This window comes from Orcinus orca, chromosome 8 (genome assembly GCF_937001465.1).
Source record: "Orcinus orca chromosome 8, mOrcOrc1.1, whole genome shotgun sequence".
Taxonomy (NCBI): Eukaryota; Metazoa; Chordata; class Mammalia; order Artiodactyla; family Delphinidae; genus Orcinus; species Orcinus orca.
Window position 1 is genome coordinate 6,078,943 of NC_064566.1, and position 21,048 is coordinate 6,099,990.

The window sequence follows — 21,048 nt, forward strand, 5'->3', positions numbered from 1 at the left end:
CAGATCAGGAGGTCGCTGGCCTCAGGAAAGGCCCAGAGTGCGGACTCCGGAGCATCTGGCATTCTCCTGCGACTCTTAGGTTCTCCCTGTGCATCTGCCTCATTCTTCCTCCTCAGCCGATGGGCTTTTTCTGATACTCGGTCCATAATGCAGGGAGAAGAGGCCCACCCACAGCTCCCATATTCCCATGTTACAGATCCAACCCCAGGGAGAAACTAAAGCTGGATCCACTTTGATTTCTCTGGGAAAGCAAGGCCCTGTGTGGGTCAGGTGTCCATTTTGGTTCCAACTGGCCATAGTGAAGGGAGGGGGACAGGCCACAAACAGAAATATGTCTGCTATGGTCCTTCACTCTGACCCTGAGGAGAAGGATATGGCCCTCAGGAACTGTGTGGCTTTGAATCCAGTTTTCTTTGCCTCTAAAGCCAAGAGGTGGCCCTCGACAGGGAGGACAGAGGCAGAGGGACTGTGGTTATTAAGCCCATTAAGGGACAACAGGACATGGACAAAACACCAAGTTCCATATGAAAATAAAATTTTAATTTGCCAAGGGAAGATCACAGCAACCCCTACACACCCCACACACTAGTTCTCCTAGGACTGGGTGAGCAGGGCCTCCCTCTGGAAGTGCTCAGCAGGGAGGACAGTGACAGACCCGAGGCTGAGGCTGTGCTCAGAGGTGGGCGGGGGGACTGGCGGGCTGCTTTCGCCCATCGCCAGCGATGGGCCGGCCTCGCTCCTCCCAGATGGTGAGCCCGTCGCAGGAGCAGATCTGCTTGGGGTTCTGGAAAAGGCCAGCAGAGCGTGCGATGATGCCACAGGCCAACCTGCGGAAGAGCAGTGGGGTTGAGATGAGCACCTGCCTGGCCCCTCCCGGTCTCCGCGGGCACTGCGGGCAGAGCACTCACCCCTCTCCTGAGTTCCCTGTGATCCTGGACAAGGGATGGCCACCCCGGCCCAGGTCGTCTTCTCCCTCATCGACGACCAGGCTTCGGCCAATCACATCACACACCTTTGAGGGGAGACAAAGACCTCAGACAGTGGACCTGTTAGGAAAGGTCCCCACCTTCTTTTCCACCTCACCTTCAGCCTCTCATCCTCTATCCTGAAGACGGCTCGGCCATCAGCTTCAGCGTGGATGTTCCCTAGGTCTCCACAGTGCTGCAATGAGACCCGGGGGGGAAAGGGCACGTGGGACATGGCTGCTAACTTCTGGCTTCCCAGTATCTGGGTCCCCTTCCTCAAAGTACCAGTGTCCTCCTATGGGTCCAGTCTGGTAGGATGAAGGGACGGCCCAGGACACAAGGAAGGAAACTGGACTCTCTCTCCCTGGAACTAAAATCCTGGGCACGCTGAATGACAGCACGCTGAAAACGGCCAGTGACTCCCTCCCTAGGAAGTCATGTCACTAGACCAGGCTGCTTCTCCTACAAGGCTGCTGCCCAGTCTGCATCCAAGCCTCAGAATCTAGCCTGGTTCCTGCTCTTTTCCAAGCCCACTTCTCCAGCCTCCCGATGACTCTGTGAGCCCCTGGTAGTCTGCAGTTCCCCTGGGCTTAAGTTGGCCAAGCTTGGCTTCTTGACCATCAGAGGCAGCCAGCATCCCTTCCCTGACGTCCGGCCTCCAGGAAAAGAAGAAACACAGGGGCAAAAAGGGCGTCTCCTGCCCCCAACATCTGGTTCTGCCCACCTTCTCCCTTGAAGGTAATAAAAATGTCCTGGGACTTCCCTGCTGGTCCAGTGGCTAAGACTCTGCGCTCCCAATGCAGGAGGCCCGGGTTTGATCCCTGGTCAGGGAACTAGATCCTGCATGTCGCAGCTAAAGATCCCACATGCCACAACTAAAAAGATCCTGCACACTGCAACTAAAGAGATCCCGCACGCCCCAACTAAGACCCGGTGCAGCCAAATAAATAAATAAATAAATATATTTTAAAATGTCCTAACACAGCTACTGAGCTCCGCCTACATCAGATACCCTCTGCCAGGCAGGGTGGGAGGTGATGGTGTATATGTGGTCAACACCCCTCAAGGGGTTCAGAGCATGGTGAGGAGACAGACATGGAACACACTAGTGATTACAAAACATAGGGTTAGCACAATAGTGAGTGTGTTTCCTGGTGACAAGGCCCTACTGATGAGTCCCAGAGACCCACATCTGTCTGTGCAAATAAATTGCCCCCAACCTGACACTTGGGCAGAAGTAAGAGCCTGAGCCAACATGCGCTGGTACACATGGCCTTGCCACAAAGCAGGGTCACAAAGCATGTCACTGTGTGACGGGGCTGACGAGCAAGCAGCAAGAAGAGCCACTTCTGCTTTATCTTGTTTTCCTTTAGGACGTCTGCTGCTCACACCTGGCACTTTTTGTTGTGCCGGGTGTTGGGGCCTTTTGCAGTAGGAAGATAAAGGCGGGGGAGGCGTTTCCAGGACTGGGCGGAGGAGCAAGCGGCCTGGTGTGTGGCTCAGAGGCACGATCCAGCAGCAGAGGGTCAGGGGACGCAGGCTTTCTAGTCCCTCCCCTGCACACGGGTGGGTGGAACTGGGCCAGGTGGCACTGAACGTCACACCAAGTAGCCATGTGAGATCTGTCCCCTTGGGTACTGGGGAGTTAAGAAAGGTTTCAGGCAGGTGTGTGACTTTGTCACTCCATGCTTTGGAACAATTCCTCTAATACCGTGCATGAAGGGAAAGGACTGGAGGTGGATGGGGAGAGAAGGGAAGGAAGCTTAGAAACCAGTTAGGAGATGTGCAAAGGGACAACCAGGCTTGGACATAAATCCCCACACTGAATTCACTTCTGTCTGGACAAAACCAGACGCTGAAATCCAAAAGGAACATGCCAGTCATCATGGCTCCTTGGACATGTAGCTCTTGCTCAGGTCTTCCTCTGCCTATACCGAGGGCTCGGGTACAAGACAGCAGCTGGCTCCAGCCCCTTCAGATGCCCTCCCTGGGAGGGGCCCAGGCCAAGGCACGGGTCACGAGGGGGTCTTCGGCCCTTCAGAAACTCCACTTCCTAAGAGGCATAGGGCTGCCAGTTCCCAGACCTCCTTCTTGCCGGTTCAAGCCTCCAGGGCTTTGTCTACGGGGCGTCCCCTGTTGAGCCTCCATTCCCACTCTCCCTTCTTCACCTGCCTGATTCCTGCTCAGCACCTTTCAAGGCTTCAATGAGGAAGACTGCCTCTAAGATGCACCCCCTGGATTCACACCCTGTGTGCTCCACCACAAGGGTGGGCTGGACCTGGCGTCACCTCCAAGCTTACGTTACAAAAGGAGCGTGGCTTCAGTCTTGGAAGCCTTCTCTCTCTCACTTGCTCTGACGGCAGCCAGCTGCTGTGCTGTGCACTGGCCTAGGGAGAGGCCCACCTGGCAAAGGACTGATGTCTCTGGCCAACAGCCAGGGAGGCCCTGAGGCCAGCCAACAGCAACATGAGCTCGTGTGGAAGTGGGTCCTCCCCACATCGAGCCTTGAGAGACCCGAAGACAGAGGTCCCCAGCTAAGCTGTACCCGAATTCCTACCCCAGAGAAACTGTGAGATGACAAATGCTTGTTGTTTGTTTTAAACCTGGGAGTTCCCTGGTGGTCCAGTGGTTAGGACTTGGCGCTTTCACTGCTGTGGGTTCGATCCCTGGTTGGGGAGCTAATATCCGCACAAGCCGAGCAGCTTGGCCAAAAAAAACCCCAATAGGGCTTCCCTGGTGGTGCAGTGGTTGAGAGTCCGCCTGCCGATGCAGGGGACACGGGTTCGTGCCCCAGTCCGGGAAGATCCCACATGCCGCGGAGCGGCTGGGCCCGTGAGCCATGGCCACTGAGCCTGTGCGTCCGGAGCCTGTGCTCCACAACGGGAGAGGCCACAACAGTGAGAGGCCCGCGTACCGCAAAAAAAACAAAAAACAAAAAAACAAAAAACCCTAAGTTTGGAGTAATTTGACTCTCGGCAATAGATAACTGACACACAGAACGCAAGTATGACACTATGCAATGGACCCAACAGAAAGGCTTCCCCCACTCCCCAGGGGGCGGGGGGCGAGGAGTAAAAACTTTGATCACTAGAAAAGTGACAGAGCTGTCAAAAGTCCAAAAAAACAAAAATCACTTACATGAATTAAGAAACACACACCATGTTTTCATTTGTTTGCCCTCCCCTGCACACAGGTGGGTGGGGCTGTGTGACGCGGCTGATGAGCAAGCAGCAAGAAGAGCCACTTCTGCTTTATCTTGTTTCCTTTGGGACATCTGCTGCTCACACCTGGCACTTTTTGCTGTGCCTGGTGTTGGGGTCTTTTGCGGTAGGAAGATTAAGGAGGGGGGGGCGTTTCCAGGACTGGGCGGAGGAGCAAGCAGCCTGGTGTGTGGCTCAGAGGCTGATCCCCTCTGAATCCCTGAGGAGGGGAACACATAGCACCGCAGGCGGAGGAGACGGAATCAGGTGTGTGCGGACAGGGCGTCAGGAAACATCCCATCACTGAGAGAGGAGGCCGTCCTCCTGGCACGACATCCAGGACGAAATTTCAGCTTGGTGTTAAAACGTCTTTAACGCCTCTCTGACATTCACTAATCACGCTGACAACGGTAAAGCAGGCCGTAGTCCCTGGCAGGACCCTAATGACACGTTTTAGGTCTGCACTGATTTAGCTTCACAATGATCCTCCTCTTGGGGCTAGAAGTACTGGTTTCTTATTTTCTGTGGCCATATCAAGTTTCTTGTTAAAAATAAATCTACCTTAATTACATGAATGATGTCTTGATTTTCTTCAAAATAATGGTGGAGAAGGGCCAGGGGTGTAGATGAAGCAGGTCTGGCCACGAGTTGGTAACTGGGTGACAGGGACATGGGGGTTCGGGACTCTAGTTTCTCCACTTTTAGAACTTGTTTGAAACCTTCAGTGATAGATTAAAATGTTAAAAATAACTAAATTTACCTAAGGGGAAAAAAATCAGTCAATTTAAATAAAAACATTGAGTAACTAACAGAACAAGTAGTACTCAGATAAGGCAAGAATCATTAAGGCAGCATGTGACTCACTGCTGATGGGGAAACAATTCTCTGGTGTAAAATTAAACTCCAGGGCCAGGAGCTGCAGCGTCAGGGACAGCGTTTTGTTTTTTGTTTTTTTTTTTTTTTTTTGGCCACACCATGAGGCATGAGGAACTTCCCCGATGAAGGATCGAACCCATGTCCTCCGCAGTGGAAGTGAGGAGTCTTAACCACTGGACCACCAGAGAAGTTCTGGGATGGCCTTTTTAATTTAGGTAAAACCTTTAACTTCCACACCATCACCTTCTCCAGGAAGCTTTCTCCCATTGCATGTGCCCCTCGGGCTGGGTCAGGAGCTTGCTCTGGGCTCCCAGGGCCTCCGGCAGGCTCCTGCAAGGATTCTCTCACTGCACTGCAACCAAGGAGTTCTCAGTGTCTCCCTCACCAGACTGTGAGTCTTAGGGAGTAGGTCTTCAACACAGAAAGTGTCAATAAATGTTTCTAAATGGAACCAAAAAAGTGAGGGAAAAAGACCCCAACAAAAAGGAATCATACTTTCAGGCCCCGAGAGCTGCGTGCCCTGCCTCTGAGACCTTGGGTTCTCTCTCAGCCTAAAAAGAATACTTACCTGGTCGGGGAGTTCCCTGGTGGCCTAGTGGTTAGGATTCTGGGCTTTCACTTACCCGGTCAGAGTCCTGGGGACCCCCATGAGACATTCCATCAGGGTTAAAGTGGTCCCCACAGCTAAGAAGGAAAGATAGCAGGTGGGCAGTGAAACAATAGCTCACAGGCCAGGTGATCCATCCTCTTACTTTACATTTGTTTCATTTATTCATTCACTCACTTATTCATTCATCCACTCATTCAACACACAGGCCCACTCTGTGCCAGGCTCTGAGTTGAGGGCACTAAGAAGAATCAGTCATGGGACCTGCCCTCAATAAGCTTCCAGGCGAGACACAGATGAGTAAACAACTAATGGCATGACAGCATGACAAACACCATGACATGGAGACCTGACTCTCCCGTGTCCAGGAGTCACCTTCCATCTCGGAGGCAGTAAGGTGGCTATGAGCAGGACTGTCTAGGTCAGATTTTGGTTCAAATCCCCACTCTACCATTTACATGCTCTAGGGTCTTTGACAAGTCATTTAACCTTTCTGAGTCTCAGTTTTCTCATCTGTAGACTGGGCCTTTGTGTATATGCCTCCCAGGGTACTTGTGAGGATCAAACGTGAAAGAGTGTGTAAAAAGCTGAACACAGCCCCCTGCACTTATGTGGGTGCACAACTGGGGCAATAAGGATGCTACAGGGAGGTTACAGAGGACTCACCTGTTGCAGTTCCTTGTGAGGTCTCCGAACTCATGGACGTGCAGTCCGTGCAGCCCAGGCTGCAGGCCGTCAATGGTCCCCTCGATGAGGCAGCGCTCAGGGGTCAGCTGTAGGAAGTGCACCACTCCCTGCACAGGGCCAGGCCCCCCGAGAATGGCCACTGCTGCCCCCAGATTCTCTGTAAGGTATTAAACACCAGGGCTGGCTCATCACCTCACCCAGCCCCACCCATTTATCAACTTGGAAATGACGTGGAGAGAGCCCCCATAACTTCGCGGGGTCCCTAAAGCCACGCCAACCCGAGCCCCCAAAGGCCATGGTTGGATCGGTACCACACCCAGGCCACCTCCCTCCCAGAGAGTCCAAGGCCAAGGTTACTCACGGAACAGGCCACTGCCCATGCCCTTGAGTACCGCCTGCCTCCCAGTGCCTTCTAGAAGGGCCTGCACCTCCTGGCTGGGCAGGGTGGTCTGTACCAGGACCATCTGGTTCTCCAACTGCACCTCCACACTCTGGACACCTGGGAGAAGACAGGAGACAGTGGGCAGCAGAGGGCTGGCACCCCTGTGCTGGGAGCAGGGAAGAGAGAATCAGGGGGCCATTCCCCATCCCCATCTTAACCAACCTTCCTATGGCTGGAGGCAAGCTCTGAAGCTGCCTTCTAGCTGTGTAAGGCCCTTAACCTCTCTGAGTTTGTTTCTTTATGAATAAAGTGGGGATAACGCCATCTTGCCCCCAGGAGTGTTGTGAATTCTTATTTCATGCGAGGCATTATTTATAACTTTTTTTTTTTTTTTTTGGTGCGGTACGCGGGCCTCTCACTGTTGTGGCCTCTCCCGTTGCAGAGCACAGGCTCCGGACGCGCAGGCTCAGTGGCCACGGCTCACGGGCCCAGCCGCTCCGCAGCATGTGGGATCTTCCCGGACCGGGGCACGAACCCGTGTCCCCTGCATTGGCAGACGGACTCTCAACCACTGCGCCACCTGGGAAGCCCCTATTTATAACTTTTGAAACACAGATAGTTCTTTTAAAAATGTTTTAGCACAACACTGTAAATCAACTATACTTCAATTTTTAAAAATTAAACAATAAAAAAAAATGTTTGTATAAAAGTGGGCTATCAATAGCCACATTACTCATGATAGTCAAAAGGTGAAAACAGCCCCAAAGCCCATCAAATGATGAGTGGATAAACAAAACTTGTACCCATGCAATGGAATACTATTCAGCCATAAAAAGGCATTCAGCACTGATACATGCTACAATGTGGATGACCCTTAAAAACATTATGCTAAGTAAAAGCCAGTCACAAAGAACACATATTAGATGATGTCATTCTGGATGAAATACCCAGAAGAGGTAAATCTATAGAGACAGAAAGTAGATTAGTGGGTAGGGGAGTAGGAGGGTGATAGCTGAAAGGTACAATTTTCTTCATAAGGTGATGAAATAGAAAACTGATAGTGGTCATGGTTGCACAACTCTGTGAATATACTAAAAACCACTGAACTGTATACTTTAATGGATGAATTTTATGATATATGAATATTTCAATAAAGCTGGCACACATAAAAAAGAGGGGGCTATCACCACTATCCTGAAAGCTAACATTTACTGAACACGCACTGTGGGCTTTTTCGTACTTTACCTGTATTAATGCAGTAACCCTGTGAGTTGGGCACTATTATCCCCACTTTACAGATGAGAAAACTGAGGCATAGAGAAGTTAAGCAACTTGCTCCAAGTCACGTTGTAGTGAATGGTGGGACTGGAACTCATCCCAGGCAGCCTAGCTCCAGAGCCCGAGCACTTCACCTGAATACTGCTCACCCTGAGAAGCAGCTCCAGCCTCCAGGCTGGCTTGGCGCCCCCTCCTCCATCCTCCTGTGGCAGTTCCCACTTCTCCTATGTAACTCATGCTGCACCGATTACAATCCTCTGTGTGGGCAGGAGCTCTGTGTGGTCCACAAGGGTCAGGTTCAAAAGTCAGAGGGTCTCAACTGCCCTCCAAATCCCTGAAGCCACCCTGGTGTATACACAACCTGCGGGACGATTCTGACACATGCTCAGTTTTGAGGGCCATCGAGCCACCTCAAAGAAGGACGAGAAGGGGCTTCTCTTTCATTCAGATGTTCAGGGCTCATAAGCCTTTTAAGAGAACTCTTGAATCCTGAGCCAGAGCACAGGGGATGGCTGGGAACTCTGAGGGATGATCTCACCTGTGGAGCTTACAACCATTCTGCTCTGATCTTAGTAAGTGTGTCTGTTGCTCTGGCAGGGTAGAGCCCATGGGAGCCGGGAGCCCTGGGCAGCCCAGAAGACAGGTTAAGTGAGGCATGTCCCTCTGCTGAGCCAATGCTGTGTGAACTGAAGCCTGCACTGACTGTCTGCATTCCCTTCATCCTTGGTTCCCCCACCCACCACCACCCCCGCCCTGTATTCGTTCAACAAATGTGTGCTGGGCCTGGAGGAGGCCAGGGTCAGGGAAAGCACCAGTCCTAGTCCCCAGGGAGCTCATGGGCTGTGGGAGAATCAAGACTACACCTGGATTAACCATCAGGCAGAGATGGGAATAACAGTCCCTGAGGCACACACAAGGAACCTCAGCTGTTCAGATTCCTTCCAACTCGAGGCAAAACGGGGAGATGGTACTGGGAGGAGGTAGCACCCAAGAGGCAGGACTGTTTGGCCTGTGGTTACAAAGGGTCCCACGGTCTTGCTTCTACAGATCCCCTGCCCCATCGGTGACACTGTTGGGGGAGGGGCCGAATTTGTAAACAGAAATCAGACAGACACACCCATCTCCTCCTGGCAAGTACCGGGCAATTCTGCCAGAAGAAAACCCCCCAAATAACCCAACTGCCTGTCACTTAACACAATGTCTCATCCTGGGCCACCTAGCGTGAAGCCTTGGAGCTCCAGGTCCACCCAGAGGTGCCTCTGGATGCCAAAGTGGTAGGGAGGACGGCAGGGAACTCTGAGCCTCTAGGGAATGCCAAGAGCTGTGTGCTCAGCTTTGCACACATCAGGACAGTGATACTGTCCTCCTCTGGCAAGTGAAGAAATGAGGCTGGAGGGCTTCTCAACTGGCTCGAGATCGCAAAGCTCAGAAGGCAGCCTGTCCAACTCCAGAGCTGATGCTTGGTCCCCTTGCCCCACAGGAAGAAGGACTGGGCCCCAAAGGATTGATTGTCTGAGGCTCCCAGAGCTTAATAAGCATGCAGTGTGAGGGATTCACTTGCCTATTCATTCATTTAACAAATGTACACTAAGTGCCTATCATGCGCCCCGTTCCAGGCAGTAGGGATGCAGCAGGGAACAAGTCAGGTGATGTCTCTGCCCCATCAAGCAGCATGTGTTCCAGCACAGGAATATGGATATCAAACACATGCACAGGGAGATTCAGATAGGGCAAAGTGTGCTCAATGAAACAGGTACTGGGGAACAACCGGGGCGTGAGCCACTTAGGCTGGTGAAGGAAAGTTTCTCTGGGACTTTAAGCAAAGGCCTGAATGTAGTCATCAGGGAAGAGCATTCCAGCAGAGGGTACAGTTTGGGCAAAGACCCTGAGGCAGGAACAACATCTATGTGTTCTAGGAAGAGAAAGGCCCAGTGGCTGGAGCTGGAGTAAAGAGAATGATAAGATACAAAGTTGTAAGTGGAGACCAATGAAACAAAGCCCTGCAGGCAACAGGAAAGAATCTGGAATTTAATTTTAATGCAAGGGGAGGCCATTGGCAGAGGCCACAGAGTACAGTGGTTGAGGGTGTGGGCTCTGGAGTTGAAATTCTGAGTCTGCCACCTACTAGCTGTGTGGCCTTAGCTTACTCAACCTTTCTGTTTTCTTTTCAGTTTCTTCCTCTACAAATGGAGATAACAATACGACCTACTTCAGCAGGCTACTGAAGGCCTAAACGAGTTATCTCATATAGAGCACTTAGAACAGTGCCTGGCCTATGGGAAGCTCTTAAATATTAGGACTTTCACAGGATTTTAAGCAGAGCAGCGACAACATCTGATGTATGATTTAAAACATCATTCTTAGCAATTTCCTGGCGGTCCGGTGGTTAGGCTTTCACTGCCAAGGGTGCAGGTTCGACCAGCGGGTTGGGGAACTAAGATCCCACGAGCCACGCGGTGCAGCCAAAAAATAAAATAATTGAAAATAAAAAAGGAAAAAAATCACTCTGGTTTCTATGTGAAGAACCTATCGGAAAGGGCAACAGAGAGCCCAAAGATGAGGTTCTCGTGTGGGTTGTGGTGAGGTGAGGTGGTCTGGTTTGGTGTGAAGCCCAAAGTACAGAAAAAGAGTTTTAGACACAGCAGACAAGACTTTCTGATGGACTGGCTTTGGCACAGGTAGGTTGCTGCTCTGGGGTCTCCTAAGAAGAGCTGCTTCTCTGCACCGAAAGTGGGAGGGCCCCAGTGGGAAGCTCCTTGTGACTGCAATTCCCAAAACTTTGACCTGAGTCTGAACCAAGAAGGCTGGCTCCCCAGCTGAGCAGCAGTTCGGTTTGGCTGGTGTGGAGTGTGGCCTGGCCAGTAGTACCTGTTTAGCTCAGAGCCCAGAGAGGGAGAAAAGATAAGGCCGTAGGGGACTCTAGGGTGGGTGATAAGAGTTCAAGGAAGTGAGCCTTGGGCTGGGAGGTCCTCCCACTTACCCCTAGGAGGAGAGCAGAGCCTTCTTCCCCAAAGCCCAGGCCTCCTGGAGAGGGCAAATCACCCGATCACTCTTTCTGTCTCCCTCTCTGCAACTGGGAAGCCAGCCCATGAGAAAGCCAAGCTGCTTCCAGTTACCCAGACCAGAAAATGTAGTCACCAGAAGTCTTTATCTGGTCTCTAAGAAACTGCAGAGGGCTAAAAACTGCCCTATGTCCAACAGAAGTCCAGCTGTCTGCTCTCCCAGTAAGAATGTTTTACAGGAGGTAGAGTCCAACAGCTTTGGAAAGCTTTGGTCAGAACACTCCACTCTCAGTGGAATGGCTCAGTTTTCTCAGACACTCACCCCTCATTCCCAAACACATAGTCAAAGCAAACCCAGCTTTAGGATCTGTCCCCCTCTGCAAACATGGCACTGGAAGCCAGCACCAAGCGCTCTGGGGGCTGAGGGCAGGTGCTGCCCGGCCGCTGCGCACCAGCCCCGCTCTGCTCTCTATGCATAAGATTCATGGGCAAACATGAATGGCTAACAAAGTGAAATGGTGTTGGAACAGTGGGAATCAACAATTTTGCACAGGACGCTTTGGGAGATGTTGTTTACTGTAGTCTGCCTGAAGTTGGGACAAAACTGAACCAACAAGAGCAGTTTGGTGCTTTGGAAAGTGTGAGAGCTGCTAGTGAACTCTAGTCTCCTCTATCAGGAGAAGTAACTGAAATGAATGAAGCTCTTGCAGAAAATCCAGGACTTGTCCACAAATGTTATGAAGATGGTTGGCTGATCGAGATGACATTGAGGAACACCTCAGAACTAGATGAACTAATGGGTGAGGAAGCATATGAGAAATACATAAAATCTATTGAGGAGTGAAAATGGAACCCCTAAATAAGCCAGTTTGAACAACTTAAAAAAGATCAGGGACTTCCCTGGCGGTCCAGTGGTTAAGACCCTGCGCTTCCACTGCAGGGGGCACAGGTTCGATACCTGGTGGGGGAACTAAGATCCCACATGACGCACGGTGCGGCCAAAAAAAAAAAAAAAGTTTTGTCCCCTCATGCCTCTGCCCAACCAGCTTACCACCTATAAGCCCTGCCTCTCATAATTCCTAAGATTTAGTGGGCTCTCACTACATGCCAAAGACCTTTCTAAAGTGCTTTTACATGTATTAACTAATTTACTCTTCACAATGAACCTCTGGGGTAGCTTCCATTACCTTGCCCATTTAAACACTGAAGAAACAGACACAAAAAGTAACATGCACGAGGTCTTAGTGCCATTAAGTGGCAAAGGGGGGATTTGAACCCAAACAGTCTGACTCTAGAGCACATACCCCGAAGACCTAGGACACACTGCTGCCTTATAAAGAGCCAAGTGCCACCAATGTCCCAGTTTCAGAAGCCATCACATGGCAGCTCCTCCAGGAACTGCTCTTCCCAGCGCAATGCTTGTGTGCTCATGTTACCTGAGGGCAGAGGCTGTGCCTGAAACATTTGTGAACACTTTTCCCTAAAAAGCCCCCAGTGTCTGGTCTATACCTGAATGACTGGATAAACATTTGACAGAATCAAAGACAGGCAGTTCCCATGGCCATGCTGGTGGCTCTGCCTTCTCAGATCTTTCCGATTGTGCCTGGTCACCTCCAGACCGGCTAGCTGGCTTTTAAGAATCAGGGCCGGACTTCCCTGATGGCGCAGTAGTTAAGAATCTGCCTGCCAATGCAGGGGACATGGGTTCAATCCTTGGTCCGGGAAGATCCCACATGCCGCAGAGCAACTAAGCCTGTGCGCCACAACTACTGAGCCCACGTGCCACAACTACTGAAGCCCGTGCCCTAGAGCCCGTGCTCCGCAACAAGAAAAGCCACGGCAATAAGCCCGCGCACCTCCCCCGCTCGCCGCAACTAGAGAAAGTGCAGCAATGAAGACCTAAAGCAGCCAAAATAAAAAAAAAAAAAGAATCAGGCCCGCCCAAGATGGAACGTGGCTAGGGCTGCTGTTTGCTTTGTCAAGATTATTTTGTTTCTCAAGCAAGAACTGCCTGTATTCCAGGGAAAACCCCTGTAGGGGGGGACTACGCTCTGCCTTCCTCCTCACCCTCCAGGCACTGGAGGTTTAAGACACCACAAGGGCAGGCAGAGCCAGTAGAAGAACCTGGCAGGGCAGGCCTGAGACCTGCACTCTAGACTCCGCCTCTGGGTCCCTGTGTGACTCTGAGAACGTTCCTTCCTCTCTCCAGGTCTCAATTTCTGCATCTGTAAATGGGAGTAGGGTTGGTCTAAGAGATTTGCCTGCCCCTCCCAGAGGCCTCCTGACTGCGCACTGAGAAGTTAATCTGGTTAAGCAGGTTCTTACCTGCTATCCCTTGCAGGGACGAGCGCACCGCGTCCACGCAGCTCTGACAGGTCATCTGCACCGCGAACTCCAGCTGCAAGGACGGGCCGATGAGAGCTAGGGAACCTTCTTGCGTGACCCTGTTTCACTACCTTCCCTGCGACCACCCCCAAAGGCCTGGAGTAACGCCCCACGTGACCCCTCCTCAAGCGCCTTCATTATCACTCACGATCATTCCAAGAGCAACACCCCTCAACATTAACGCCAAGGGCCCTGCTACTCTCACATTCCAGCCTGGATCCCACGCCCCAACCCAGGTGTACGCTCCTTCCCCCATTCTCAAGTTAACGATCACCCCAGGGGCCGAAGCTCTCGCCCCTGCGAGGCTCCCACACGAGGCCTCGACCCTCACCGTGCAGGTAGTCCCGCGGTCCCCCGAGTCCGATGCCATCCCGAACGCAGTCACCACCGGAGGACCCGAACTGTCCAGGTCCTGTGGCGCCAACCCTGAGACGCGTCGGGAGAGGCGGAGCCCCGGAAGCCACTCCTTGCCCCGCCTCCCGCTGCGAGCGCATGCAAGGCTCTGCATCCCACCCACCCACGTCCACGCTGTAGCGGGCAAGGGCTGCGCAGGCGCACTTGGGCAATCCGGCCCCTCGTTGCCTTAGTAACCGCCGGCGCCGCCAGCGCCGCCTGGTCTAAGATGGAGCCGTATAAGCCCGAGTTCCAGCGGTTTTACCACCGGTTGCTGCGTCCGCTGTCGCTCTTCCCCCGCATGACGACGCGCACAGAGTCTCAGAAGCGCCTCTCGCGGGAGGTCCTGATGCTGCTGCCCCTACCGGTCTCACGGCTGACGGTGGCGTCGCTCTGCCGCCAGGTAGCGGAGCGGCTGGCCAACAGCGGGCTGGAGGCGCGCGCGCCTCGCAAGGTACGACTCCGTTTCACCGAGGTCATCCTGGATGAGCTAAAGTGCAGCTGGCAGGAGCCCCCCACCGAACCTGGTCTGAGCTACTTGAACAATCAGAGGCTGCGGGAGCGGCTCCTGGTCTACGTGCTGCTCAGCAGCGAGCAGCTCTTCGTACGCTACCTGCACCTTCAGAAGATCATGTCGACCCCCGCAGCTGTCTTCACCGAATCAGCCACGCTCACCCGGTTGGCCGCCAGCCTCGCCAGGGACTGCACAGTCTTCCTCACCGGTCCCGAGGTCTACCGTGGCCTGCTCGCCGACTTCCGCGCCCTGCTGAAGGAAGGGCAGGTCCAAGTCTGCGTGCCGAGACTGCGCCCCCTCGGCCCCACTGCGGCTTTCAGGCTCTGCCCTATCCCGTGGCATCACAGCACTGGCTTTGCCCAAGTGCCATATTCCAACCTCAGCCTGAACTACCTCATCCAACTCAGCCGCCCGCGAGAGCTTGTCAGTGAGCCTGAACCGGACCCAGTGAAGGAATGGAAGTCCATTCCCCAGCTGAAGAAGAAGAAGCCTCTCCGCTGGCTGTCCACCATGCAAAAGGGGAGAGAAAGCAACTTCAGTTCACAGATTGCCTCACTGCCTGGGTCCTCTGTGGCTACCCCCAGCCAGGTTCCCCCCACCTCCCACTTGCCCCTCTCCTCCCAGCTCCAGAGGGGCCAGTCCATGCCCTCTCTGCGTGAGGGCTGGAAACTAGCAGATGAGTTGGGCCTTCCTCCATTCTCTCCTCGCCCCTTAACCCCACTGGTCCTGGTTGCAGAGAGCAAACCAGAGCTGGCAGGGGACACTGTGGCTGAGGACCTGAAGCAGAGGATGAAGAACATGCAATTGGGGTGGTCTCACTACTCACCGCTGGACTCGGGCCTGCCCCCACTCCTGGGGGCCCTGACCTACCGCCCAGCTGCAGCACATCACATGGAAGAGCTGCAGAGAATGTTGAAGGGCCTTGAGGAGAAGGAAGCCTCAGAGCAGTGGAGCCCCCAGTCCCCCAGATCCCATCCACTTGAACCACAGCCAGTGACTGTTACTTTGAAGCTAAGAAATCAGGTGGTCCAGGCAGCTGCTGTACAGGTCTCAGCAAGAAACTTTTTGGATTCCTTCCACGTTGAGGGGGCCGGAGTCCTATACAACCACCTGGCTGGTGAACTGGAACCCAAACTTATCGAGGAAATGGATACTGATTGCACTTTGGGCAGTAGCATCAGGGAGGTGTACAAGGAGCTGATGAGCCATGTCTCTAAGGACCACTTCTCTTTTGACCAGGGGCCCCTGGTTGAGCCTGCAGCCAATAAAGACTGGTCGGCCTTCCTATCCTCAGCCTTTCTACGCCAAGAAAAACAGCATCGTTTCATCAACACCAAGCTGGCTGGACTTTCTTCCCTGAGAGCTAACACTTTACAGTCCAACCCTGATAAGACGTCCTCCTTCACATCACTCCAAGCACGTAAAAGCTGGGAGAAGTGGTCAAACAAGGCCTCATGGCTGAACTGGTGGAAAACGACTTTGTCTGTGGGTGACTACTTCAAGTACCTCACCACCCAGGAGACAGACTTCCTCCATGTCATCTTCCAAATGTATGAAGAGGAGGTTCCTGTGGAGATTGTGGCCCCTGTCAGAGAGTCCCGAAAGATTCAGCACCCACCTCCCTTGCTAGAAGACGACGAGCCAGACTTTGTGCCAGGAGAGTGGGATTGGGACACGGTGCTGGAGCACAGGCTGGGAACTGAGAACAACAGCCTCCTGGAAGACTCTCACAAAATCCTGAGCCTACAGAAGCGTCTGGAGCAGCTGTGGTCCATGCTTGAGGTCCCTGACAAAGACCGGCTGGACATGGCCATCAAGTACAGCTCCAATGCCCGCCTGAGGCAGCTGCCGTCACTGGTGAGTGCCTGGGAGCAGGCCTTGCAGCCCATTCAGCTGCGGGAGGTATTGCTGGGGAAACTGGAGTGGTTTGAGCGACAAGCCTCTGACCCTAACCGCTTCTTCCACAAGACTGACATGGGCCTGAGTCGCTTCCTGGAGGAGAATCAGATCCGCAACCATCTCCATAAGAGGCTCGGTCTAGTGGAGGCTCCTTTGGTTCCCCTCCTGGAGGAGATCGAGTTAGTCTTTGGTGAGCCAGTGACCTTCAAGGGGCGGCGCTACCTGGACAAGATGAAGCATGACAAAGTGGAGATGCTCTACTGGCTGCAGCAGTGGCGGCGGGTCCACCACCTGGTCTGGGCCAAGAGGGCCTCCCATCAGTCAGCCCTGTCCAGGAAGCTCAGCAGCCAGCCTTTAATAGCCCCTGGGAATACACCCATTACTCTGACCAGGCCAAGTGCCCTCAGGTCCCTCCCTCACCCCCATACACCCAGCAGCTCACCCAGACCTCTGGACTGCTTTGAAAGAAGAAATATCTGGGAGTGCGGGGTTCAGGAAAACTGTGCTTCCAACTACCAGGGGACTGAAGTTAGCACTTTATTTTGACCATGAAGTTCTCATAAAAAAATCCACAAGCCCAGTAGTCCCATTTCTGTCAAGCCATGAACAGCACAGCCAAAAACTCATGCATCAATAGAGAAGGGCAAGAGGAAATAAAGTGTGAAGGATGTAGCTTTATTAGGGTAGTCTGTGTAGGCCTCACTGGGAAGGGGAGATTTGAACGGAGGCTTGAAGGAGGGGAGGAAGTGAGCCCCATGGACATCTGGGACAACAGTGTTCCTGCCAGCTATTGGGAAGCGTAAGGCAGGTGGGTGCCTGGGGTGTTCCAGAAAAGCAAGGTGGCCAATGCAGGTGGAGCAGAGCTAAGGGGAAAGAGGGATGAGTCAGAGGGGTCGTGACAAGGTGCCAGGGGGCAGGTTAGATTATGTAAGGCCTGTAGGCCATTGTAAAAATGATTTCAGAGATAGCCTATGCATGTATGAACACACATGAATATGTTGTCTATACACATGTCTTTACACCAGCAGTAGCATGCTGTCCCCTGTTTTGCCCCTTTCTTTTTTCCCCGATGAGCTTGCCTCAAGTTCATTCCACGTCGGTACACATAGATCTGCCTTATTCTTTTTGATTGCTATCTAGTATCCCACTGGGTGTTTTTGGTTTTGGTTTTTTTTTTTTTGGCTGTGCCACGCGGCTTGCAGGATCTTAGTCACCCAACCAGGGACTGAACCTGGGTCCCGGCAGTGAAAGCGTGGAGGCCTAACCACTGGACTGCCAGGGAATTCTCTGGGTGTATTTTTATTTTGTTTAACCAGTCTCTTATTGTTGGACATTTACAAACAAAAACAATGCTCTAAAAAAATCCTTGTTCATCTCTTTAGTATGTGCAGCTATTTCTATGGTTTAAGTTCCTGGAAGTGGAATTATATCTAAGCATAAGCACTTGTAATTTTGATAGCTATTACTGATTACCCTCCACAAAGGCTGTAACCATTTGCATTATTGTCAGCACTGCATGATGATGATAATAATTCCCCACTCTCATCAATAGTGTTATCAAAATTTTTAATCTTTACCATCTAATAGGTGAAAAAATTGCATCTCATTTGAGTTGTGTTCTCATCTGTCTTATGAGTGAAGTTGCATCTTTTAGATATTTAAAAGCTGGGTTATTTTCTGTAAAATTCTCATGCCCTTTGCCCACTTTTCAATTGGTTTTGACTATTCTTTTTTTTGGGCTACATTGGGTCTTTGTTGCTGTGCGCGGGCTTTCTCTAGTTGTGGCTAGCGGGGGCTACTTTTCGTTGTGGTGCGCGGGCTTCTCATTTAGGTGGCTTCTCTTGTTGCCAAGCATGGGCTATAGGCATGCGGGCTTCGGTAGTTGTGGCTCGCGGGCTCTAGAGCGCGGGCTCAGTAGTTGTGGTGCACGGGCTTAGTTGTTCCGCAGCATGTGGGATCTTCCCAGACCAGGGCTCAAGCCCGTGTCCCCTGCATTGGCAGGCGGATTCTTAACCACTGCACCACCAGGGAAGTTCCTTACTATTTATTTAAATTAACACTAATCCCATTATGTGTTTACAGAGATAATATATGTTATGAAAAACAACTTTTCTTTTTAAAGTAGTGAAGAGTGGCTATTTTACTCTTTTGCAAATCTCCTGAATGTCTGGCTTAATAGGAGACAACTGGATTCTCATGTTTCTGCTGCATCTGTTGCGATATTGCACGTCATGCAGCCTCTGGAAAACACTGTACTCAGAAACAAGGAGGGTAGAAAAGGCAAATAACGTGTCAGCAGTATTATGAAAATTTTTTTTTTTTTTTTTTTTTTTTTTTTGCGGTACACGGGCCTCTCACTGTTGTGGCCTCTCCCGTTGCGGAGCATAGGCTCCGGACGCGCAGGCTCAGCGGCCATGGCTCACGGGCCCAGCTTCTCCGTGGCATGTGGGATCTTCCCGGACCGGGGCACGAACCCGCATCCCCTGCATCGGCAGGCGGACTCTCAACCACCACGCCACCAGGGAAGCCCTGAAAATGGTTTTGATATCATGAAACCCCAGAAAGGGTCTGGGGGGGCCTATTTTTTTTGAAATAGAGGAAGGGGCACAGGTGGGAGCAAAGGCAGTAGTGAGGGTGGTGGTAAGGACTGTGAGACATGATTCGGGGGAGTGGGCAGTTGCTGGGGCAGGGGCAGTGAAAGTGGGGGAAGGGTTGGGTGACCAGCTTGTTTGCTTATAAAATGTCAAGCCAGAGGTAAAATACAACTTGAAAAAAACAATCGGCAATTCTGCAAATTGGTCATTCAGCTGCTGGACAAGCACATTGGCTTCTGGTGATCTGGCCACGCTGGGAAGCTGAGACCCACAGAGCTGAAGTCAAGTCCTGACGGTTCACCAGTGCTGGCGGGGACTGGATCTAGGCCCAGGTGCTTCTGACTTCACTAAGCCTATAGCCCCACCCCCTTGGTCTTGGGGTTTCTGTGTCTGGCCCACCTCTTCCTTGTACTGTTGTTTATCAAACACTTTTCTTTATGTTGACTCCCTTTTTAAGAAAATTGTATTGAAGTATAGTTGATTTACCATGTTGTGTTAATTTCTGCTGTACAGCAAAGTGACTCAGTTACACACATATATACATCCTTTTTTATATTCTTTTCCATATGGTTTATCACAGGATATTGAATATAGTTCCCTGTGCTCTACAGTTGGACCTTGTTGTTTACCCATCCTAGATATACTTGTTTGCATCTGCTAACCCCAAACCCCCAGTCCTTCCCTCCCCGACCTTGGCAATCACAAGTCTGTCCTCTACGTATCTGAGTATACTGACTCTGTTTTGTTTTTTGGGTTTTGTTTTGCGGTACGCGGGCCTCTCACTGTTGTGGCCTCTCCCCTTGCGGAGCACAGGCTCCGGATGCGCAGGCTCAGCGGCCATGGCTCACGGGCCCAGCCGCTCCGCGGCGTGTGGGATCTTTCCGGACCAGGGCGTGAACCCATGTCCCCTGCATCGGCAGGCGGACTCTCAACCACTGTGCCACCAGGGAAGCCCACTGACTCTGTTTTAAAACTTATTTTAAAAGGCAATTTTAATCACACTAGCTAATACTATATAGTGATTATTAAGTGCCAGACTCCAGACTCCACTTTTCATGCAGTAATTCATTGAGTCCTCATGGCAATGCAGTGAGGTAGGCACTACTGTTATTTCAAGGCCCAGATGAGGAAACTGAGGCACAGAGTGGTTATGTAACTTGCCCAAGGTCACACAACTAGGAACATGGCAGAGTCTGGATTCAGACCCAGAGGTCTGACTCCAAGTACATTCTCTTAACCACTGTACTGTTTCTTATCATAAAATATTAAAAAAAACAGGTCTGCCCAGTTGAAGTCCATGGGGAGAAGCTGAATATGATCAGATTTTCGGCTTTCATCGTTACCTGTCCCCGGAGGAAATCAGGCTTTCGGACAGCCCACTTGATTCCCAGCGGTGACTCTGAGGCCCACATCATTCTTCTTTCAGGCCCAGAGCACTGAACTCCTCCCAAGTGGCAGACACTGCTTGGTGGTGGTGGTGGTGGGGATGGTGGGAAGCAGAGCCGGAGGAAACCAGAAAGAACCAGTCGCTGTCGCCGAGGAGTTTAAAGTTTAGTAGGGAAGATAATTTCAATAATATGGCAAGTGAAGGGTACGGTGGGAGCCCACAAAATGGACATTCAACAGAGCCGGGCATAGGGGAAGGGTGATCTGGGAGAGCTTCCTGGAGGAGGCCACACTCAATTGGAGTCTAAATTCTAGAAGGTTGAGTGGGAGTCAGCAGGCACATGGTGGCAGAGGAGAAGAGGAGAGCTTTCCAAGCCCAGTGTGAGCAAAAGTACAGGAGAGGAGCATAGTGTATGGGGGAGAACTACAAGTACTTTGGCATTAATCAGCCTTGAAAAGGCCGGGAAGGGAGTGAGACTGGAGGCGGAGGCGGAGGCAGGGCCAGGTCCAGTGTGGGCCTTGTTCTGTAGGTGTTGGGAAGCCATGTATTCACCAGCAGATACCTACCGAGCACCTGCTCGGTGCCTGGGGCTGCTCCAGGTGCTGAGGACGCCACACTGCACAATACAGACAAGGACGCTTCGTGTTCTGGGGGAGGACACAACAGCCAGGCAGGTAAAACAAATGATACAGGGGGAAAAAGCCAAAATGGCAAGAGAAAATTCAGAGAAAAGCAATTTAAAATAGGGGATCGGGACTTCCCTGGTGGCACAGTGGTTAAGAATCCACCTGCCAATGCAGGGGACAGGGGTTTGGGCCCTGGTCCGGGAAGATCACACATGCCGCGGGCCGCGGAGCAACTAAGCCCATGCGCCACAAC

At 52.0% G+C, this 21,048-nt stretch overlaps 2 protein-coding genes across 3 annotated transcripts; one reads left to right on the forward strand and one right to left on the reverse strand.

Annotated features, from left to right (window-relative positions):
* Window positions 1–518: 518 nt before the first annotated feature.
* Window positions 519–13,891, reverse strand: CCS (copper chaperone for superoxide dismutase). 2 transcript variants are annotated; one of them, XM_004277976.4, is made up of 8 exons: window positions 13,714–13,848; window positions 13,323–13,395; window positions 6,697–6,834; window positions 6,315–6,492; window positions 5,665–5,725; window positions 1,084–1,161; window positions 909–1,012; window positions 519–827 (listed from the first exon to the last, which is right to left on the reverse strand). In XM_004277976.4, exons 1-8 carry the CDS (start codon window positions 13,750–13,752, stop codon window positions 674–676), a joined length of 825 nt encoding a protein of 274 aa, XP_004278024.1. In that variant the 5' UTR covers window positions 13,753–13,848; the 3' UTR covers window positions 519–673. The 2 variants fall into 2 exon arrangements, with proteins under 2 accessions (XP_004278024.1, XP_033258202.1); XM_033402311.1 differs by lacking the exon at window positions 13,323–13,395 and having other exon boundaries at window positions 13,714–13,891.
* A 9-nt stretch (window positions 13,892–13,900) lies between these two features.
* Window positions 13,901–17,569, forward strand: CCDC87 (coiled-coil domain containing 87). The gene has a single exon (XM_004278121.3). The coding sequence runs from the start codon at window positions 14,005–14,007 to the stop codon at window positions 16,732–16,734; it is 2,730 nt and encodes a 909-aa protein (XP_004278169.2). The 5' UTR covers window positions 13,901–14,004; the 3' UTR covers window positions 16,735–17,569.
* Window positions 17,570–21,048: the final 3,479 nt, after the last annotated feature.

Excerpts from the sequence above, each read along its gene's own strand:
- CCS (XM_033402311.1), bottom strand. The coding sequence starts at position 13,876 with ATGCGCTCGCAGCGGGAGGCGGGGCAAGGAGTGGCTTCCGGGGCTCCG. Across the intron at positions 1,162-5,664 it reads GTCCCCAGGACTCTGACCGG|CACTGTGGAGACCTAGGGAA; the intron begins GTAAGTGAAAGC and ends GTCTCATTGCAG. Across the intron at positions 1,013-1,083 it reads TAGAGGATGAGAGGCTGAAG|GTGTGTGATGTGATTGGCCG; the intron begins GTGAGGTGGAAA and ends CTCCCCTCAAAG.
- CCDC87 (XM_004278121.3), top strand. The coding sequence starts at position 14,005 with ATGGAGCCGTATAAGCCCGAGTTCCAGCGGTTTTACCACCGGTTGCTG.